The sequence below is a fragment of the Eptesicus fuscus genome, chromosome 5 (assembly GCF_027574615.1).
Source record: "Eptesicus fuscus isolate TK198812 chromosome 5, DD_ASM_mEF_20220401, whole genome shotgun sequence".
NCBI classification, from domain to species: Eukaryota; Metazoa; Chordata; class Mammalia; order Chiroptera; family Vespertilionidae; genus Eptesicus; species Eptesicus fuscus.
Window position 1 is genome coordinate 44,210,326 of NC_072477.1, and position 22,673 is coordinate 44,232,998.

At 40.2% G+C, this 22,673-nt stretch overlaps 1 protein-coding gene and 1 non-coding gene across 2 annotated transcripts; both read left to right on the top strand.

The window, feature by feature from the left end:
- The first annotated feature begins 3,453 nt into the window (after positions 1 to 3,453).
- Positions 3,454 to 22,673, top strand: TIPIN (TIMELESS interacting protein). The gene is given in 10 exon segments (XM_054715517.1): positions 3,454 to 3,542; positions 6,049 to 6,112; positions 6,644 to 6,781; positions 6,907 to 6,985; positions 8,776 to 8,851; positions 10,799 to 10,921; positions 11,150 to 11,213; positions 19,158 to 19,364; positions 21,764 to 21,926; positions 21,928 to 22,673. Coding segments are annotated over 8 exon segments (939 nt in total). The 5' UTR covers positions 3,454 to 3,542; positions 6,049 to 6,112; positions 6,644 to 6,651; the 3' UTR covers positions 22,025 to 22,673.
- LOC114230721 (small Cajal body-specific RNA 14) lies at positions 11,871 to 12,004 on the top strand. Its single transcript, XR_003616680.1, has one exon. It is a non-coding gene; the product is annotated as a small Cajal body-specific RNA 14 (non-coding RNA).

Sequence of the window (22,673 nt, forward strand, 5' to 3'; positions counted from 1 at the left end):
GAGCTGATACTGTAGGATAGTTTGAGCATATATTGTAGGAAAGATTCCAACAGGCATGATGCAATGTACAGTGATATTATAGTCTTCCTGTGCTGGAAATTGATCGTGTGCATTACTGTGAAAGTACTATCTATTCACATTTTTTATTTTATTTTATTTTATTTTTTTATTGATTTTTTTACAGAGAGGAAGGGAGAGGGATAGAGAGCTAGAAACATCGATGTGAGAGAAACATCGACCAGCTGCCTCCTGCACACCCCCTACCGGGGATGTGCCCACAACCAAGGTACATGCCCTTGACCGGAATCAAACCTGGGACCTTTCAGTCCTCAGACCGACGCTCTATCCACCAGTTTTGGCACATTTTTATTTTTAAAAGAAAATTTTTAATATAGCTTTTTATTGATTTTTTAGAGAGAGAGGAAGGAAGAGGGCTAGAGAGATAGAAACATCGATGGGAGAGAAACATCATCGATCAGCTTCCTCCTGTATACTCCATACTGGGGATTGAGTCTGAAACTCAGGCATGGGCCCTGATCAGGAATTGAACTGGTGACTTCTTGAGTCATGGGTTGACACTTCGACCACTGAGCCATACCAGCTGGGGGCTATTCACATTCTTTATTTTTGGAAACACTTCAAAATTGTAGGTTTGCAAAATTAATATTAGTTTTTATTTTTTTATTTTGTTATATGTAGCAGTCTGTTAGTTGTCCCTCAACATCTTTTCATCCCTTTACCCACAGTAATAGAAACCCTGAATTTTTACTGGACCATGACCACCAAGAATAAAGACTATGCTCCCAGCTTCTTTTGCAGCTCTGTGTGGTCATAGGATTATACTCTGGATGTAACCAGAATTGCTGTATGCAACATTTGGGAAATGTTCTTAAAATGTGGGGCTGTACCCTTTTCTCTTTCCTCCGTCCTGCTCACTGGAATGTAGTTGGAGCTCTAGGAGCTATCTTAGACAATGAGGTAATCTTGAGAATGGAATGCTGACGTGGTAAAGCAAGAAGACAGGAGGCTGGATTCCTAACACCATGGAGTACCATACCAACTGTGGACTTATGAAAGACAAACTTTCTATCTTGTTTGTTATTTTAGTTTATTTTTTTCTGTTATTTGTAGCTGAACCAGATCCTAATTCATAATCCCTGGCCTGGCCACCTTGATTGCTCATGTTGATGCAGACCTGACTGGGTGATATGAGCCCAACTGCCTTATATAAGGCAGGGAGGGGCAAGTATATGTCATAACCTTGAGATGAAGTCCTCAAGTACACAGCAGACCACTACTACCAGTCAGTCCAGAGCTTACCGAAGTAATAACCCCAGCCAATCAAAAGACTCATAGACTTTGAAATACATATATATATATATATATATATATATATATATATATATATATAATTGATTTCAGAGAGGAAGGGAGAGGGAGAGAGAGAAATAGAAACAATGATTAGAGAATCATTGATTGACTGCCTCCTGCACGCCCCCTACTGGGGATCAAGTCTCCAACCCGAGCATGTGTCCTGACCAGGAATCGAATTGTGACATCCTGGTTTATAGGTCGATGTTCAACCAGTGAGGCACACCGGCTGGGCAATATTGAATTGTTTTAAAAGTTTTAATGATATGGTCTATGAGAAAGCTATCTTTTATATCTCTGATGAAATTGCTAAGAAAAATATATTTCTAGTATTCTTCACATGTGAATAAAAGAAACAATTATTATCCTTTGACAATAATATGTCAATGCCTTCCAACTGTGGTTGTTATATTCACATGGGCCCACAAACAATTACTTACCAAAATATTTACAGTTTCTGAAAGGGTCAGATATTTAAAAAATTATAGGGATAATAATAGGTAACATTTATTAAGTACTATAATTTAATCATCCTTATAACTCTACAAAGTAGGTACTATTATTAATAATGAGGAAACTGAAGCATAGTCAAAAGTCATTAAGTATTAAATGATGGAACTGAGATTCAAACCCTCAGAGCTTCTGCCCTAGGCTTTCTTTTATTTATTTTTTGGTAGGGAGTGGAGGGTGGTATATAACTTTTTAATTTCTCAAAGTACTTTATTAGACATAAAGTAGAGAATATAGATTATCTAGATAATTAGAAGAGTGCCCTTGCCTCAGTTATTCAGACTCTTGAGACATATTTCCTGTTAAATTAGTGTAAATTTAGTTAATTGCTGCATATTATCTTGCATGTATAGAAATAAAACTAAGAAAAATGTGTCATATATACATATTTACACACATAATTTTAGATAGAGCTTACTGTTAGGTCTGATCAAATAATTAAATCAACATCCCCTCCCCTGGGACTGACCTTTATACCACTTCACAACCGACATTCCCTTTTGCTTAGAACATATTCCTCTTGCTAAGACCACATTCCACTTGCTAAGACCTTTATCTTTCCCCTCAGGACTCGCCCAGAGAATTCTCCTCCCAGAAAAAGCCTGCCTAGAATCCTTTAAAACCTAGAATCCTTTAAAACCTAGGTGCTGGCGCCATTTGGGGGCTCAGCCTATCTGGTTTTCCAGATGACCTCATAAATTCATAATCCTTTACCCCTTTCGGCCTCGAGTTCCTCCTTGGGCGACCTTAACACTTACAATTTATTTTATCTTATTATTTCACACACTTGATTTATTCTTTTATAATTTTAATAAAATACTTCAAGCTACAGAAAAATAGAATGTTGGAAGCACTTCTCATGTTCTTGGTTTGTCAAATCTTGATCCTATATGTGCTGCAGATAACTTTTTTTAGTTTTTTGAATAGCTAATACATTTATGTGTTTAAAAAGAGTACAGAGTTAAGTCCCCATCTCACCCTGTCCCATATGCCCAGTTCCCATCCGACAGGTGTTATATATTTATTTCCCCCCAGTTTTGTGTGCCAGTGCGCATATGTATCTAGAAACAAATAGGAATATATTTGGACGCACTTAAAAAACAAACAAACATTAAGGGTAACAAATCTTTGACATTCTTCTTGATGTCTACACTCCTACCACTAACTCTTCACCGCCTCTTTCATCTCAGCTCATTCTTCAATAAGCGATGCATAAAACTCCATGTTCAAGATATTCTGTTAATATTCTGTTACCTAGGGAGAATCGGTAGTTTCTCATCAAACTGTTTGCCGCTACCCTTTCTACTCCACCCACAATCCAGTTTTCTAAAACACAGACCTGTTTCCAAAGTCTAAAATGCCTAGAGCCATACAAAGGTGAAGTTTACGCAAGCAGGGAGGTTTATCCTCTCCGAGGAATTCAGGAAGAAGGAAGCTGTGGGGAGGGGAGCAGTGGGACGGGCGGGACCCGGAAGGGCGGGGGTGGGACGTGGGGGGGGGGGCGGGACCTGGGCGGGGGCGGGCCCTTCAGCCACGTCCGCGCCGCGCCGCGCGCAGATTTGGCGCCAAGCGCCGAAGGCTCTTTTCGCGGCGGTAGCTTAGAGTCTCGCGAGAAGCGCGGTTTGCTCGCCGCCCCACGGCGGGTGCTGAGGCCGCGTGAGGTGAGAACGGGCTGGCGGGAGAGCGGAGTCCCTTATGGGACCAGCGGCCGAGGGGTTTGGGCGGAAGAGTCGGGGTTCGGGGAGCCGCAAGGAGGGAGTGAGGAGGTGGATTACCGGGCTGAGGTGGACTACAGAGCAGGAGAGGCCTGACCCGGCGCGACCTGTGGGGCGAGGAGACCGGCGGGGACAAGGGTGTGCACATTTACTTTTTGTTTATGTTTGGGGGCCGCCTCTCACTAAACCTAGCCTTTTAGCGGGAGGGAACGTGTATCAGAAACATCTTTACGTGGCCAGCTTCCGTCCAGGGTCTTGTAAACATGGAAGGCATCGGTGACTGTGGAATGAATGAAGTGAGAGACGAGACGGGGCCGAGAATGGAGGGGATGGGAAATGTAGTGTTTTCAGGGATGGTTAGCAGAGAGGGACAAACTTCCCTTGCTAAAGGGGCCTCTGTTTTGATAACTTGGAGAAAGTTGGACATTGGACACCCAAAGTGTCTGGGAACGAACTGTAGTTTGAACATTACATTTCTTGGTTACGTTCACTCCTCTGGGAGCTTGAGGACTAGAGGAAGAAGTTAAGAGAATTTCATCGATGTCTAAAAAGGAGACAGTGAAGAGACAATGCAAAAGTTATCAATAAGTTGAAAGATATAAAATTAAATTTTAAAAAAGAAGTGAAAGATAGATATCTTGTTCACTACCAGTTTACTGACCAGTCCCACCCCATGCTTAGCCAGTTCCTTACATCTGTCTTGCCACACTTCATATAGTTTGTGTCCTGTCATCCACCTCAGACCTCCAGGTCTGCCTCAAGGTGTGAACCCCATTTCTTCCTAGAGGGCTTAACTAGGATGGGGCTAAATATACTTATTGCAGCTACTTCAGAGGTTATGGTCTCTGACAGCCTTTCTTCCAATTTTGAAAATCTATGGTTCTTAGACTCTTACTTGTAGATACAGTGGGTCATCATCAAGAGTTTATACTTACTTTGTTTTTATATATTACTAGAGGCCCAATGCACGAAATTCGTGCAAGAGTAGGCCTTCCTTCCCCCGCTGCCGGTACTGACTTACCTCTGGCACCTGGGACCCGGGCTTCCCTCTGACTGCTGGCAGGCACCCGGGACCTGGGCTTCCATTGCATCCCCGGCTTCGTCCTGAAGATCCCCGTCCGGTCTAATTAGCATATTATGCTTTTATTATTATAGATGATCATGGAAATTTAGAATTGGAGAGATTAGAAATCATCTAGCTCCAGTAGTTTTACAATTTTGGGGGAAGCTTTGGAATTCTTTTCTTCATTCCCTCATTCAACAAATATATATTGAGCATCTGCTGTGTACCAGCTTTGGAGATGCAATGGTGAAGCACAAAGAGACCTATCTGGTCTTTGCCCTTTTAGAGCTACAGTCTGGTATGAAAGACAACTTTAATAAAATAATCACACAAATAGAACTTAGTATGAAACAGGATTAGTGCTATGAAACTTGTACCTGATACTTTGAATGCTTATTATAGGAGGATTTAGTTTAGGGAAATTGGGGCAGACTTTTCTGTGGAGGTGATATTAGAGATGTGAAAGAGATTAGGAGTCAAGGAAGGGCCTTCAAGATAGGAAATTGTCCTTTGCTAAATCTAGAGGCCTGACCTAGCCGGTTTGGCTCAGTGGATAGAGCGTCAGCCTGTGAACTGAAGAGTCCCGGGTTCGATTCCACCAAGGGCGCATGCCCAGGTTGCGGGTTTGGTCCCCAGTAGAGGGTGTGCAGGAGGCAGCCCATCAATGATTCTCTTTCATCATTGATGTTTCTATCCTTCTCTCCCTTTCCCTTCCTCTCTGAAATCAATAAAAATATGTTTTTTAAAAAAAAAAAAGTCTAGAGGCCTGAGGGATATGGCTCTTTCAAAAAACTGAGAGAAAAGCGCATGAAGAGTGGGTGTAAAGCTGGAGAAGTAGGAAGGTGCCAAACCATGCAGAGCCTGAGTTTTATCATTATCCTAAGAACAGAAGGAAGCCATTGAAATATTTAAGCCATGTGGTAAAGCGATCAGCTTTATATTTCCATAGGTTAAACTTAGCTGTAATATGGAGAATGGATTGGAAAAGTCAAAATTGGATAGGAGGAATGGAATAATCCAAGTAGAAATGTTATGATGTGATTGTGGAGATAGGAAGAAATGGACAGATTCAAGGGATATTTAGGAGGTAAAATGGATAGGATATGTAGGGTAGACGGAAGGAAGTGTCAAGGATGACTTGTAATTTTCTGACTTGCCTAGCTGGATAGATGTTATGCAGTGAACTGGGAAAATTAGAAATTCAGTTTTGTACATGATGAGTTATAGGTACCAATGAGAAATTTAAGAGCTGTAAAATGAAAAGTAGGGATCTGGAGCTCGGATTTGATGCCTGGGATGGAGATAAAGAATTAGTGAGTTATCTGTAATGCCATGTGTATAAGTGAGTGAAGAGGGCCTAGGATGGAGTCATGGATACTTACTGACTAGGTTAGAGGAAGCTGCATCTTCAAAGAAGATCCAGGAGGAGTGTCCAGAAAGGGAGAAAAGTCAGGTGAGTACTATGTTTCAGAAGTAAATGGAAACACTTGTGCAGAAAAAGGAACTGATCAAAGTTTCAGATGTTGCTGAGAGGTTGAGTAAGATAGTACAAAAAGCATTCTTTCAAGTTATCAACCTGAGGATTATTTCCCTTTCTTCAAAGGAACCTTATCTAGAAGATTAATATGTAAACAGATTTTTGTTATAAGCTATTCTAGTTGAAGTGGCAGTTGAGGTACCTGTCCTCTGCATATTTCACACCCATTTGGATCATAGTTTGAAACCCTTTGAAAAGTCCAGATCATTTTATGATAGATGAAACTCAACAATGGAGATAAAATGATTTGTTCAAAAGTATATTATTATTCAGTGTTTAGAACTCAGTTCTTCTGATTTTTAGCTCAGTTCTTTTTTCTGTAACTATTATCATTTCCACTTTTCATTATGTCTGAGTTTGAAATATGGTGTATTTTGCTGCAGGTGGATCCTAACTGTAATAGGAAGACTGCTTGGATGAATAAACATGTTACTTTTTTCCCCCCAGAGGAAAAGATGCTGGAACCCCAGGAGAATGGCTTGACTGACCTACCAGATTATGAGCATGTAGAAGATGAAACTTTTCCTCCTTTCCCACCTCCAGCTTCTCCAGATAGAGATGATGAAGGAGCTGAACCTGATGACGGTCTGTATGGAGTTCTAAAAAAAGTGTCTATGTTCAGTTATCCATCTATCAGCTTAGAAATGATACATTTTATAAGTGAGGCTTAAATTACTTAAGTAATATTAAATCTTGGTATATTTCACCAGAGTCAGGAAGAGGAGCACCTGTTCCTGTACCTCCAAGGAGAACAGTTAAAAGGAATATACCCAAGCTTGATGCTCAGAGGTATATGTACTATTGCCTTAAACATTTGTACTTTTAAAAAAACATATATTTTATTGATTTTTTACAGAGAGGAAGGGAGAGGGATAGAGAGTTAGAAACATCAATGAGAGAGAAACATTGATCAGCTGCCTCTTGCACACCTCCTACTGGGGATGTGCCTGCAAGCAAGGTACATGCCCTTGACCAGAATTGAACCTGGGACAGGCCCGATGCTCTATCCACTGAGCCAAACCGGTTAGGGCTTACTTTTTTTTTAATATCTTTTTTTCTTCCTTATGTTACAATCTATTGGTTGGGATGATTTGAAAATCAGATATTTATAAAGATACTAGAGGCCCGGTGCACGAAACTCGTGCACGGGGGTGTGTGTCTCTCAGCCCAGCCTGCACCCTCTCCAATCTGGGACCCCTCGAAGGATGTCCGACTGCCCTTTTAGGCCCGATCCAGATAGGATCGGGCCTAAAAGGGCAGTCGGACATCCCTCTCACAATCCAGGACTGCTGGCTCCCAACTGCTCTCCTGCCTGCCTTCCTGATTGCCCCTAACTGATTCTGCCTACCAGCCTGATCACCCCCTAACCACTCCCCTGCCAGCCTGATTGATGCCTAACTGCTCCCCTGTCAGCCTGTTTGCCCCTAACTGCCCCCTGCAGGCCTGGTCACCCCCAACTGCTCTCCCCTGCAGGCCTGGGTCCACCTAAACTGCCCTTCCCTGCAGGCCCGGTCGCCCCCAACTGCCCTCCCCTGCTGGTCACCCACAACTGTCCTTTGCAGACCTGGTCCCTTGTGGCGGCCATCTTGTGTCCATATGGGGACAGTCATCTTTGACCACATGGGGCAGCCATCGTGTGTGTTGGAGTGACGGTCAATTTGCATATTATCCTTTTATTAGATAGGATAGAGGCCTGGTGCACGGGTGGGGGCTGGCTGATTTGCCCTTAAGGGTGTCCCGGATCAGGGTGAGGGTTCCCTTGGGGCATGGGGTGGCCTGGGTGAGGGGCCTGTGGTGGTTTGCAGGCCAGCCACGCCCCCCCTCTCCCCCCCCTCCGGCGACCCAATCGAAGGCCCTGGTATCTGGGATTTATTTAATTTCTTTAATTGAAACTTTGTAGCCTTGAGCGGAGCCAAGCCTCCTGCTCGCTCTGTGGCTGCAGCCATTTTTGTTGGGATTTATTTCTCTTCTATAATTGAAACTTTGTAGCCTTGAGCAGAGGCCTGGGCCTGCCAGGGCAGGTGGAAAGCTTGGCTTCCTACATTGCCGGGGGCAACCCAAGCCTCCTGCTCTCTCTGTGGCTGCAGCCATCTTGGCTGGGTTAATTTGCATATTTGCTCCTGATTGGCTGGTGGGTGGCTTGTGGGTGTAGCTGAGGTACAGTCAATTTGCATATCACTCTTTTATTAGATAGTATTAGAGGCCTGGTGCATGAAATTTGTGCACTGCGGGGGGTGGGAGGGAGGGCCCAGGACACCTCACTTTTTACTGCCCACCTGTTTGCTGCTCCTTACTGCTCGGCTTGCTACTCCTTAGCGCTGCTGCAGAAACGGGAGAGGCGCCCGGCTTCTGGCTGAGATGTGCTCCCCCTGTGGCAGCGCACTGACCACCAGGGGGCAGCTCCTGCATTGAGCATCTGCCCCCTGGTGGTCAGTGCACATCATAGCGACTAGTCGTTTTGGTCGTTCTGCAGTAACAGTTGCTTAGGCTTTTATTATATATCTTTTCTTCTTATGGTCTTGGTTTGGCCTTGATAGTTCTAGAAAACTTGGAATTTAAAAACATATTTCTATTTACAGATTGATTTCAGAGAGAGGGCTTCCAGCATTAAGACATGTGTTTGATAAGACAAAATTTAAAGGTAAAGGTCATGAGGTAAGAAATGTCTGGTTTTTATTTTAGATCTTTGTTTTTTAAAATATAGTTATCCCTCAGTATCTGTGGGGGATTGGTTCCAGGACCTCTGTGGATGCTGGAATCCACAGATGCTCAAGTCCCTTATTGCATATATCATACTTTAAATCATCTCTAGATTACTTGTAATGCCTAACAGAATGTAAATGTTAAGTAAATAGTTGTTATATTACATTGTTTAGGGAATAATGACAAGAAAAAGTGTCTGTACATGTTCAATACAGATGCAGCAACCATCATAGGCCTAAGTACATAGCACATGTCAGCAACAGCGTAACATTTGTTTTCCCTGAATATTTTCAATTCACAGTTGGTGGAATCCATGTATGCAGAACCCAGTCATATGTAGGTTTGACTGACTTTATAAAACTGGGTCTGTTATCATGTTGTTAGGAATCTTAAAATGTTTCACAGATTTAATCACTCATCATTGTATCTTTTGAGAAACTGATGTGGAAAGGGAACTGTTAGAAGAATCAGAAAACATGTCTTGGTTTTGCCATCGTATGACGTTAGTAAAATCATATATGAGTCAGTAAGCCTTACTTTGTACTTTATAATTTTGAGGAATAAAATTTACTTTGTCTACTTCAGAGAGTGGTTTTAAGCTTTATGAGAGCAAGGACTTTACCTTATTGATCACTTAGGTGTTCCTAAGATACGGCACCATGCCTGGTTTATAATAGGCATCAGTTAAGTTTTGTTGAAAAATGGAGACATTTAAGAACTGTCACCCTGGCCAGCTGGCTCAGGAGTTAGAGCATTGGCCCGCACACTGAAGCGTCGTGGGTTCAATTCTTGGACAAGGGCACATACTTGGGTTGCAGGTTCAATCCCCCGGCCCCACGAGGCAACCAATCGATGTTTCTCTCTCTCCCCCCCTCTCTCTCCCTTCTATTATCTCTAAAAATCAATGGAAAAAATATCCTCAGTGAGGATAACAACAACAAAAGGATTTTTTTTTTAAGATATATTTTATTGATTTTTTACAGAGAGGAAGGGAGAGGGTTAGAGAGTTAGAAACATCAATGAGAGAGAAACATGGATTAGCTGCCTCCTGCACACCCCCTACTGGGGATGTGCCCACAACCAAGGTACATGCCCTTGACCAGAATCAAACCTGGGACCCTTGAGTCCGCAGGCCGATGCTCTATCCACTGAGCCAAACCAGTTAGGGCAACAAAAGGCTTTGTATTTCATTTAAATTTAAAAATTTTAATGTTAAATTGAAATTTCAAACATAGGTATTCTGGTCTGAGAATGTTTAAACTGTTCTTGCTGGTCTTCAGTACTTTGCTCTTGAGATTTCTGAATGTATTTTCACAATGCTGAATTCTCAATGCTTTCTTCTCTACATATGATTTAGGGGACCAACCACTTTGTTTAGTTATTCCTAAAAGATATCTTGATATATTTTATTAAAGCTTATTTTTAGGGTTACTTTACTGTCCTGCAAAACCACATGTGATTATCTTTTAACTTATATTAAACTTTTTTTAAAATAATATTTTTATTGATTTCAGAGAGGAAGGAAGAGGGAGAGAGAGATAGAAACATCCATGATGAGAGAGAATCATTAATTGGCTGCCTCCTGCAAGTCTCCCACAACCCGGGCATGTGCCCTTGATTGGAATCGAACCTGGGACCTTTCAGTTCGCAGGCAGACGCTCTATCCACTGAGCCAAACCAGCTAGGGCCTCTGATTAAAAAAAAAAATTGTATCTAGTGCTCTTTTAGACTGCAATCCTCTAAGCCCTTAATAAATATTTTCCTTTTTAGAGTTTCTTCACCTTATAAATGTAAAATGACACCAGTGACTTTGGCATTACTATTCAATTCTAAAATCTGCTGACAAGGTCAGTTCTGAGAATGAGTTTTCTATTTAGCATTTTTATTTTTATGTGCCAGGCTGAAGACTTGAAGACGCTAATCAGACACATGGAGCACTGGGCACATAGGCTATTCCCTAAACTGCAATTTGAGGATTTTATTGACAGAGTTGAATACCTGGGAAATAAAAAGGAAGTTCAGGTATGTGTTGAGATTATTATGAGTTTCATTCACAGTGTTGAATAGTACGAGGTAAGATTTAGTTAAGGCTGAGTAGCTGTTTGGGGTCTTAATTTTTAAATCTGTCTTGGTAGAGAGAAGGAAAATTAGTTATTTAAATAACATCTTTTTTGAATCTCAGAATGGAAAAATGACCATTTTCCTCCAAATGTTATTAATAAAAATGTAAAAATGTCTCTTTATTTTCAGACCTGTTTAAAACGAATTCGACTTGATCTCCCTATTTTACATGAAGATTTTATTAGCAATAATGGTAAGAATATAGGCTTGTCTACTTTATAACAATTTTTCTTTTAGAAATGGATTTTGTTGGGTGGACAGTATTACAGGACTAGGTTCTTAGTCTATGTTGAGTATATAATTAAAGTACAGGAAATACTAATGAGTTTAAATGCTTTGGTAGATTTAGAAGGTTGTGTATATTTGTTTCTTTAAAGGAATAGCTGCAATGCTATTAAGAGATGTAAAAATGTATTTAGCCATAGAACATGAGCTTTTTAAGAAATCTGATGGTGACCCACTGATTTTTTTGTAGTGATTATTAGTAAAAATATATGACAAAATTTATGTATACCATTAAAAAAGTGGCTCTTGGAAACTAGGCAGAATAATTTGATGATGAAATAGTTTATATTTCACTTAAGAGTACAGATCCTGGCCTAGCCAATGTGGTTCAGTGGTTGAGCATTGACCTATGAGCCAGGAGGTCATAGTTTGATTCCTAGACAGGAAACATGCCCAGGTTGCAGCTCGATCCCCAGTAGGGGGTGTGCAAGAGGCAGCAGACCAATGATTCTCTCTCATCATTGATGTTTCTGTCCCTCTCTCCCTCTCCTTTCCTCTCTCTGAAATCAATAAAAACATAAAAAAAGAGTACAGATCCTGGGTACAGGAGTTGAGTAAGACCTTTGTGACTGTTCCTGGTATTGATTGCATTTGTTGGCTGTACAGTGCAACCATAGGCAGTCACACACATCAAAACATGGTTCCTGCCGACAGGGTCTGTATAGTTATCAGATTTTCTGTGCGATGGCTCCATACATGTTTGTTTGCTTTTTAAACTTTTAATATATGTGGTGGAAAATACAGGCTCCATATAGAATTCCCCAAAGTTATTTATAAATTACTTTTAAAAGTGAAAGATTGTGATTTAAATAATCCAAGATTAATTAATATTTTGATAATATATGGTATGTCCTGATGGCATAGAATTTTATATATGGAAAGGAATTAGTTATTACAGTACTAAATCCCACACCATCTACCACTGGGTTAGTTTATTCAGTAACACTTTTCCCCCCATCAAATCTTGGTTTTTACCTTACTAAAATACATAAATCCAAATGGAAATAAGCCATCATTAATTGTATTTAATAAATCTCAATGTTCATTTTTAAATCCATTCACCAATGCAAGGGTTTTTGTTGAAGTTTACTAGAAAATTTTCATTTACCATTTTGTAATCAATTGGTTTTCTTAAAAATTAATTAGGGGTTATTCTTTAATATTTTTTACTAGTGTGTAGTCTTGTTACTCCTGCTCAAATCCCTTTAGGTGCTCCTTATTTTACTCAGTGTAAAAGCCAAAACCCTTATACAGACAGTCCTTGGGTTACTTCGGACTCCACATACGTCGTTTAATGGTTACGTCGCCATCTCCCATTTATTTATAAAAAAAAAAAAAGTTTCTCATTTTGACGTATGTACATATGTGCTTTATGTTTTTTATTATTTATTTACCACAAGTAAAGGTCAGGAATTGTTCTTTTAAATTTTTTTTACTGTTTCACTTCATTACTGCTGTGTTATGTGCTCCATGTGAGTGATGTAGGTGCTTATGTAGGTGGGTTCCGAATTACAGTGAAAATCGCGTTATGTCACGCAGTAGGAACGGTACTCCAACGTAACCCGAGGACCTACTGTAATGTCCAGCTTGGCCCTACAGAATCTGTTCTGTGTCCTCAACCCATCCCCCTTGCCTCACTGACTGTATCCCTACTTATACTGCTTTAGCTACACTTGCCTCCTAGCTGTTCCTTGAACCTTCCAGGCACATTTCTGTCTTAAGACTTTTGCACTCTCTCACTCTGCCTTAAACATTGTCCTCCGTCCTCCCTCCAGCCTCCAAATTTCTTACTATCTTCAGGACTGTGCACAACTGTCAACTCTGTGAAGTCTTCCTAACCACACTGGTAAAATTATACTTTATTCTTAATCCTGATTCCCCTATGCTTTTTAAAAAATATATATTTTTATTGATCTCAAAGAGGAAGGGAGAGGGAGAGATAGAAATATCATTGATGAGAAAGAATCATTGATTGGCTGCCTCCTGTATGCCCCCTACTGGGGATGGAGCCCGTAACCCAGGCATGTGCCCTTGACCTTGACTGGAATCAAACCCGGGACCCTTCATTCCGCTGGCTGATGCTCTATCCACTGATCCAAACCAGCTAGTGTTCCCTATGCTTTTTTTTTAAATCCTCATCTGAGGATATTTTCCCATTGATTTTTAGGGAAAGTGGAAGAGAGGAAAAGATAGAGAAATATCAATGTGAGAGAAACATATTGATTGGTTGCCTCCTGCAGGAGCCTGAACAGGGCCGGGGCCAGAGGAGCCTGCAACCAAGGTACATGCCTTTGACTGGAATCGAACCCCCGGGACCCTTTGGTCCGCAGGCCGACTCTCTATGCACTGAGCCAACCTGGCTAGGGCCTCCCTATGTTCTTTTAAATAGCATTTGTTTCCCTTTATTAAATAACTAGAGGCCAGGTGCACAAAATTCGTGCACTGGAGGGGGGTGTCCCTCAGCCCAGCCTGCACCCTCTCCAATCTGGGACCCCTTGGGGGATGTCCAACTGCCGGTTTAGGCCCGATCCCTGCAGGATTGGGCCTAAACTGGCAGTCGGACATCCCTCTCACAATCCGGGACTGCTGGCTCCTAACCACTCGCCTGCCTGCCTACCTGATTGCCCCTAACCGCTCCCCTGTTGGCCTGATCACCCCTTAACCGCTCCTCTGCCAGCCCAATTGCCCCCAACTGCCCTCCCTTGCAGGCCCGGTCACCCCCAACTGCCCTCCCCTGCAGGCCATCTTGTGATGACATGGGGGTAGCCATCTTGTGAGGGCATGAGGGTCAATTTGCATATTACCTCTTTATTATATAGGATTTGCTTATCTTTTAGATTATGTGTACCAACATGATAGCATCCTGTAACACATTGAATATTTCTCGCTTTAGCTTCTTTCCCACAATAGTCTGCCTATAACTTGCAGTAAATGTATTTCATGTATGGTTCTCATTTGTTTTTAATCCCATTTTTATCCTAGTCTCAGCTCCAGCAGTGGTTACATTCACATTGTTTTTCCATAAAACATTGTATTAAAGAGGCCATTTTTTGTTGATGATGTCTTTCCTTTTACAGCTCACAAAAAATAGATCTTTATTTCATTATTATTAATTCAGAATCTTATAAGCCCTATAAGGTAAAGCATATTAGAAACCCTACATATTGCACAATTGGTTCTAATACATTTCTTAACTTCCCCAGCAAAGTTTTCTATTTGTACGCCATTAATATTTCCCAATAAAGGAATGCATTTTAGTTTCTTGCCACGAATTTTTTCCATATCAGGAAGGCAGAAACCTCAAAAGGGGTTTGAATTGTAAGACTGGATTAAATATATGAATTTTAAAACTCACTAGAATAATTAATTATAAAGGTTTGTCTTCATGTTTGAAATGTTTTGATAGTTGTGCTAGTTTTTACTATCACCAGCTAATCTCAGTGCATAGTATCTACATAAGATAAGGATGGTGTATGTAAATTAATATTTCATTTTCTTTATTATTTTTTAATGATGATCTTGGCGATATGAAAATTTTTTTTCTCGCCTAGTTGTCAGATTTGATGAGGTTATGTTTTAACCCTATAATGTGAATGATGTAGAAAGAAGGGAAAGTGTCAGCTTTGCTATTTTTTACTAGAGGCCCGGTGTATGAATTCATGCATGGGTGGGGTCCCTCGGCCTGGCTGGTGATCGAGGCCTGTGGGGGGGCTGGTCGGAGCGGGGAGGGACCGGGGTAGGTTGGCCAGCCAGGGGGAGGGACCGTGGTAGGTTGGCCTGCTGGCCCCCCACTCCCCACCAGGGCCCAGGGGGAGGGGCCGTGGGAGTTTGGCCAGCTGGCTCGGGGGGCCAGTCATGGGAGGTTGGCTGTGGGAGCGGACTGACCACCAGGGGGCAGCTCCTGCATTGAATGTCTGCTCCCTGATGGTCATTGCATGTCATAGTGACTGGTCTACCAGTTGTTCCAGTTGTTCGGTCATAAAGGTCGCTTACGCTTTTATATATATAGATTTTTTTAGTTAGCTTGTGCTTGTATTACCTTCTACTTTCAGGTGTTTATTTTGCAAAAAAATCGTTTTAAACTACCACTTGTTTATTATGTTGGGGTTTTTGGTCTATTTAACTGGGCAATCAGAATCAGCTGTGTGTCACAATATGCTGAAATTAAAAAATGAGTGAGCCCAACTCTCCTACCCTTCCTCAGTGTGGAGCTGCCTTTATTAAGATAGCTTACGCCACATGATAACTGTCATATGGATAAGTGATAGTTTATCACTGCCCATTCTTACTTTAAATATGTTAGTAAAATTTAATTTTTCATAATTCTTAAATGAATTCTAAATGAAAGATTTAATACTTACTTTCCATAACATTGTGGGTTATTTTGGGAGTATCCTACTTTGAAATAACTAGTGTACATGGCTTTAAGAGTTTATTAAGAGTAAAAATGTAGAGAATAATGCACTGAATTAAAAAAAATTAACTTGGAACTATGTCCACAGATCTCTTAATTTCTTTTCCTAGTTTTGGTATGGGTTTTATCCTATTAAAAATAGCCTATATAAAACTATTACTGTGTATTATGGCAAGCTATTAAAATGTTTTTCTTTAACATAAAATAAGAATATTCTTTGGATTCTTTAAGTTCTTTTATTAGTCCAAGCATAAAATATTTCTAATCATAACTAAGAACTTTTGCTTTCCATTCATATATTCAGTATATATTAATCCTCACCTGAGGATATTTTTTCCATTGATTTTTATTTATTTTATTTATTTATTTTATATTGATTTCAGAGAGGAAGGGAGAGGGAGAGAGATATAGAAACTCAGTGATGAGAGAGACATATCGATTGGTTGCCTCCTGCATGCACCCTGACCAGGGCCAAGGATCAAGCCTGTAACCAAGGTACATGCCTTTGACCAGAATCGATCCCGGGACCCTTCAGTCCGCAGGCCAAACTGGCTTGGGCTTCCATTGATTTTTAGAGAGAGTGGAAGGGAGGGGGAGAGACAGAGAGAAACATAGATGTGAGAGAGACACATCGATTGGTTGCCCTCTGCACATATCCTGACTACCACAGGGATTGAGCTTGCAACCGAGCTACGTACCCTTGACCAGAATTGAACCTGGGACCCTTCAGTCAGCTGGTTGATGCTCTAACCACTGAGCAACTGGCCAGGGCCATTCATGTATATTTTTATTTTATTTCTTTTTAAATAAATCTTTATTTATTATATAGATTATAATAGTTGTTACTATTATAATTGTTCAGATTATTATAGTTGTTACTATATAATTGTTCAGATTATTATAGTTGTTACTCTTTTTCCCCCCCATAGCTCCCCTCCACCCGGTTCCCACCCCACCCTCTGCCCTTACCCCCCGCCCCACTGTCCTTATCCATAGGTGTACGTTTTTTGTCCAGTCTCTTCCTGCACCCCCCACACCCCTTAACCCCCGAGAATTGTCAGTCCACTCCCTTTCTATGCCCCTGATTCTATTATATCCACCAGTTTATTCTGTTCATCAGATTTTTTATTCACTTGATTTTTAGATTCACTTATTGATAGATATGTATTTGTTGTTCATAATTTTTATCTTTACCTTTTTCTTCTTCTTTTTCTTTTTATAGAATACCCTTCAGCATTTCATATAATACTGGTTTGGCGGTGATGAACTCCTTTAGCTTTTTCTTATCTGTGAAGCTCTTTATCTGCCCTTCAATTCTAAATGATAGCTTTGCTGGGTAGAGTAATCTTGGTTGTAGGTTCTTGCTATTCTTCACTTTGAATATTTCTTGCCACTCCCGTCTGGCCTGCATAGTTTCTGTTGAGAAATCAGCTGACAATCGTATGGGTACTCCCTTGTAAGTAACTAGCTGTTTTTCTCTTGCTGCTTTTAATATTCTCTCTTTGTCTTTTGCTCTTGGCATTTTAATTATGATGTGTCTTGGTGTGGTCCTCTTTGGATTTCTTTTGTTTGGGGTTCTTTGCACTTTCTGGACTTGTAAGTCTATTTCTTTCACCAGGTGGGGGAAGTTTTCTGTCATTATTTCTTCAAATAGGTTTTCAATATCTTGCTCTCTCTCTTCTTATGGCACCCCCATAATTTGGATGTTGGTAAACTTGAAGTTGTCCCAGAGGCTCCTTACACTATCTTCATATTTTTGGATTATTTTTTCTTTTTTCTTTTCCGGTTGGGTGTTTTTTGCTTCTTCGTATTTCAATTCTTTGACTTGATTCTTGTGATCCTCTAGTCTGCTGTTGGATCTCTGTATATTATTCTTTATTTCAGTCAGTGTATGCTTAATTTGTAGTTGGTCCTTTTTCATATCCTCGAGGGACTTATTGGCCTTTTCTTGAAAATTCTTGAAAAACCTTATACCGTGGTTTTGAACTCTATATCCAGTAGTTTGCTTTCCTCCATTTCTGTCATTTGTTACCTGTTTCTTTGTCTCTGCATTTTGACTGCTTCCCTGTGTTGATAGAGTGGTTTTGTGTACTAGGTGTCCTATAGGGCCCAGTGGCTCAGCCTTCCCAGTTACCTGAGGTGGACACTCTTGATGCACCTCTTTGTGGGCTGTGTGCACAGTCTTGTTGTAGTTAAGCCTTGATTGTTGTTGGTATCACTGGGAGGAATTGACCTCCAGGCCAATTGGCTGTGAGGATCAGTTGTGTCTACAATGGGAGAACTTCTGTGCTGGAGACACCCTTATGGGTCAGGACTTGCTTCAGTGGGGCTTTTGTGCTCACTGAGTCTGCCCCCTGAGTGTGTCCCTTATGGATCTGAGGAGTTGTAATCTGGATGGTCCCACTTTGACCACTGTGTACACTGGCTCTTGGATCTCCAAGGAGATGCAAATTTAGCCTCTGCCTGAGGCCACCCAGCAGGAGCTACAGAGAGATCTGCAGATTCCTCTTCTTTGTTTGGGGTTTGGAGGTGCCCAGATGAGGCCCAGCTGTGAAGCACTGCAAGTTGCTGTGGGGCCTTGGGCTTTCTTTTGAAAGTTCTGGGGCTCTGACCCAGCTTCAGTTTGTTAGGTAATTTTAGATTGCAAAGGGCCAGGCCATTCATATGCAAAAGCCTCTGCACTCAGCTGGGGTGGGGTTGTAAATTGGGTAGGGTGGGGTCTCGGAATCAACAGGGTGGAGCAAATAGCAGTGGTTGACCTTCAGCTGTGCCCTAAAAGGCCCCCGGGTCTCAGTGTCCTGCCGTAATCGCTGCAAGCACCTCTGAGAAAAAGCCACCCTCATGTTCTGGCCTGATGCCAGACAGTCCAGTTTCCCCCCGTAGGAGTCTGGGTCCCCAGAGTCTCGCCCGGAACTGGAGTTCAGAGCAGTCGGGAGCTTGTGTCTTCCTCCCGATTGAAAAAGACAACCTCATCCTCAGTTGCCAGCCCTTTCCGCATGCGCCTCCGTACCTCCGCACTTTACTTCCGCACCTCCTCTGAGTCTCGGTATGCTTTTCTCTTCCTTTCTAGTTGTAGAATTTCCACCTTCCTGTGGTTCTGGATGATGTCCGTTTTGTCTTTTAGTTGTAGTTTTGAAGTGGTTGTGCGAGGCAGGAAGTTCAGGTGTTTACCTATGCCACCATCTGGGTTTCTCCCCATGTATATTTTTAAATTAGTGTTTTCATTTGACTTAAAATGCCTTTTTAAAGTGACTTATAAATATTCCTTTTACTTGTTTGAATCAAACATGTTTGTAACATTTTCATGCCTCACCAATTGTTTCCTCTGGTCTGCACCTTGTCACTTTAAACTGGTTTTAAATTAATAGCTATATAAGCTCTTTCTAGCTAGTTTAATACTTGAGATGTACTCACTTTTTTTTTTTTTTCCTACTGCAGATGAAGTAGGGGAAAATAATGACCATGATGTAACTGCTACTGAATTAGATCCATTTTTGACAAACTCATCTGAAAATGTGACGTTTGCTTCTGAATCAAGTAGAAGCCTAACTGAAGAGCAACAACAAAGAATTCAGAGAAATAAACAGCTGGCCTTGGAAAGAAGACAGGCAAAGCTACTGAGTAATAGTCAGTCCTTAGAAAATGGTAAATGTTATGCTGGTTTTTATGTGTTACCATTAATATAGCAAGGGCATGTTAGAAATTTTAACTTCTCTACTATCTTCCAAAATAAAATACCTCTAGAAATAGAAAAATGATACAGTATATTAAGTTTATGTACAATTGAGAGAAAAAGACAGTGTGTGTGTGTGTATGTGTATGTGTGTGTGTGTTACCTGTTTGGAATCTCCAAAGAATAAATGAGTCCAAAATGATTTTCTGAATAGTTGAATACTTCTTAAAAAGTTATTTTAATCATTTAAAATTGATTCTGAGTCTTTCAAAAACATTCTTCCCTGACTCCTTAAAGTATGTAACATAATTTTATCTTTAGGATCATAATTATGAACATTAATTATTATGGTACTTTTCCTAAACATATAAAATGCTTTTTGCACCCAGTGGGGATTTTAAAGCCATTTGCTATGACATGAATAAGTGGTCCTAAAATTAAAAAAATATATGTATTTTTTCATTGATTTCAGAGAGGAAGGGAGAGAGAGATAGAAACATCAATGATGAAAGAGAATCATTGATTGGCTGCCTCCTGCACACCCATCACTGGAAATCGAATCTGCAATCTGGGCATGTGCCCTGACCAGGAATTGAACCATGACCTCCTGTTCATAGGTCGATGCTCAACCACTGAGCACACCAGCTGGGCCCTAAAATGTTTTGCTTTTTTTTTTTTGCATTGTGTCACTTGTTGTGAGCTATCAGTTTGATTACCTGTTACATTCCCTTCTCTCTAGAAAAACTGCCATAAAATGAGCTGTTTGAATTGTAAAAAATATCTTTATTGATTTTTAGAGAGAGAGGAAGGGAAGAGAGAGAAAGAGAAACAGTGATGTGAGAGCAGAACATATATCGGCTGTCTCCTGCATGCTCCCTATGTGGGCACATGACTGACCGGGAATTGAATCAGCAACCTTTTGGTGCATGGGACGACACCCAACCAACTGAGCCACACCATCCAGGGCAAAATGTGCTGTTTTTAAAACAGACTCTGGGTTTGGAAACTAGACAGCCATGTTTGTTAAAATTGTATTTAAGCCCTGGCTGGTATGTATGGCTCAGTGGTTGCATGTTTGCCTGTGCACTGAAGGGTCTTGGGTTTGATTCCAGCTCAAGGGTAAGTACCTGGTTGCAGGTTCAATCCTAGGCCCCTGTTGGGGCACGTGGGAAGACAGCCGGTCGGTTTCTCGCTCTCTGTTTCTCTGCCTCCCTCCCTTCCTCTCTTCCACTTTCTGTAAAAATCAATGGAAAAAATATCCTCAGGTGAGAATTAACAAAAACAAAACAAAACTGTATTTTGAAATAACTGCAGCCCTGGCCAAGTAGCTCAGTTGGTTTGAGCATCGACCCAATATGCCAAAGTTGTGGGTTTGATCCCCAATCAGAGCACTATAAGAATTAACCAATGAATGCATAAATAAGTGGAACAACAGTCAATGTTTCTCAAATCAATTAATCAAAATAAATAGGTAGGTAGCTAAATAAAATTGCAAATTGGCTTTGAATGAAGCAGGATGGCATGTCATTCTCTATTTCCAATCCAGTTTTTCCTTTTGAAATAGGAAAGTAAGAATTATAGTAAGTAGTGAAGATTATCATGTCATAAAACAAGGTTCACCCAAGATAATAAAATTCTCAAGTGAAAAGTATTGTGACTACATTACCATGATTTTTTATATTTAAAGTGAATTTTAAGTTTTAAATTGACAAATGGATGTTTTATTTCCATGTGAAAAATTACCTGAAGATAAAACTATTGTTGATAGCAGTGTCTTCCTTGCTATCATTATCAATAAGCATTTTAAGGCTTATTTTCTATTTATAATATATGACTTTAAAAATTTCCTATGTAGATATAAGTACCTGAAATTTTCTTTGCTATATGACACTTTGACATACAGCTATTAAGAGCATTTGAACTTTTAAAACTTGTCTAGTAGTTGTGATTTTGAATGAGAACAGTTGCATTTGGCAGTGATTCAAGTTTGATTGAGTTTAGTACCATTCAAGACCTCTCACATTAAATTTTTTTTTAAATTTTTATTTATTGATTTTAGAGAAAGGAAGGGGAAGAGAAAGAAACATTGATTTGTTGTTCCAGTTACTTATGCATTCATTGATTGTTCCTTGTATGTGCAGGGATAGCAACCTTGGTAATAGAACCACAACATGAGCCACCCAGCCAGGGCCAAGACCTCTTGTATTTTTATACATGTGTAAAAATGGCTTTATTTGGAGGTAACCATAATTAACATGAACTAAAATGGTCATAGACATCATTTCTATTGATCTAAGCTTGTGAAGAAATTTGTGTTAGGTAAAATTGGGTGAGGTGGTTAAATAATGTGTAACAATGATTTCTCTTTCAGACTTGTTAATAAACACGTCCAGGACACAGACAGTTGAAGATGTTAATACGGGTGAGGATCAAAACAAGGAGAAGTCAGATGAACTTAACGAAGACATTCTAGATAATCCACATAATGATGCTGTTGCCAATACTGTAAATGAAGAGGAATTAAAAATAGAGAAAACAACTGGACCAATCCTTTCAAATGTATAGCATTAACTTTATGCTTCATTCCAAAAAGTTACTGAAGTTGAATAGGTCTCAACTAAGAGGAAATTGATTTGGTATCCTCAAAGTTTGAGATTATTATATATTTTGTCTACTTTGAGTGAAATCCTTATGTAGTAAAACCTTTACAGATTCCTGTTTAAAATCTGATAATATTTATAATTATACTTGCTTCTTATTAACTTTAGTTAAGTCTATTTATTTTCTTTAGTGTTGTACAGTAGGTCCTCGGGTTATGTCAGAGATCTGTTCTTACAGTGTGACGTAATGCGGTTTTCGTCGTAAGTTGGAACCCACCTACATAAGCACCTACATTACTCACATGGTGCACATACATAGCAGTAATGAAGTGAAACAGTAAAAAAATTTTAAAAAAGATAACAATTCCTGATCTTTACTTGTGGTAAATAAATAATAAAAAACATATAGCACATACATACATATGTCGAAATGATGGAACTTTTTTTTTATAAATAAATGGGAGATGGCGACGTAAACGACATACGTCGAGTCCGACATAACCTGAGGACTGCCTGTATATAGATATGACTTCATAACAATGATTGGTACTTAATAAGCACCTTCTGGTGCCAGGGTGCCATTCTATGCTTTGTTTTCACTAAATTAGGTGGAGTTTTAAGATGTAAATATATATGAATATTAATGTCATTTAAATAAAAGAAATAATCTTATCAACTATA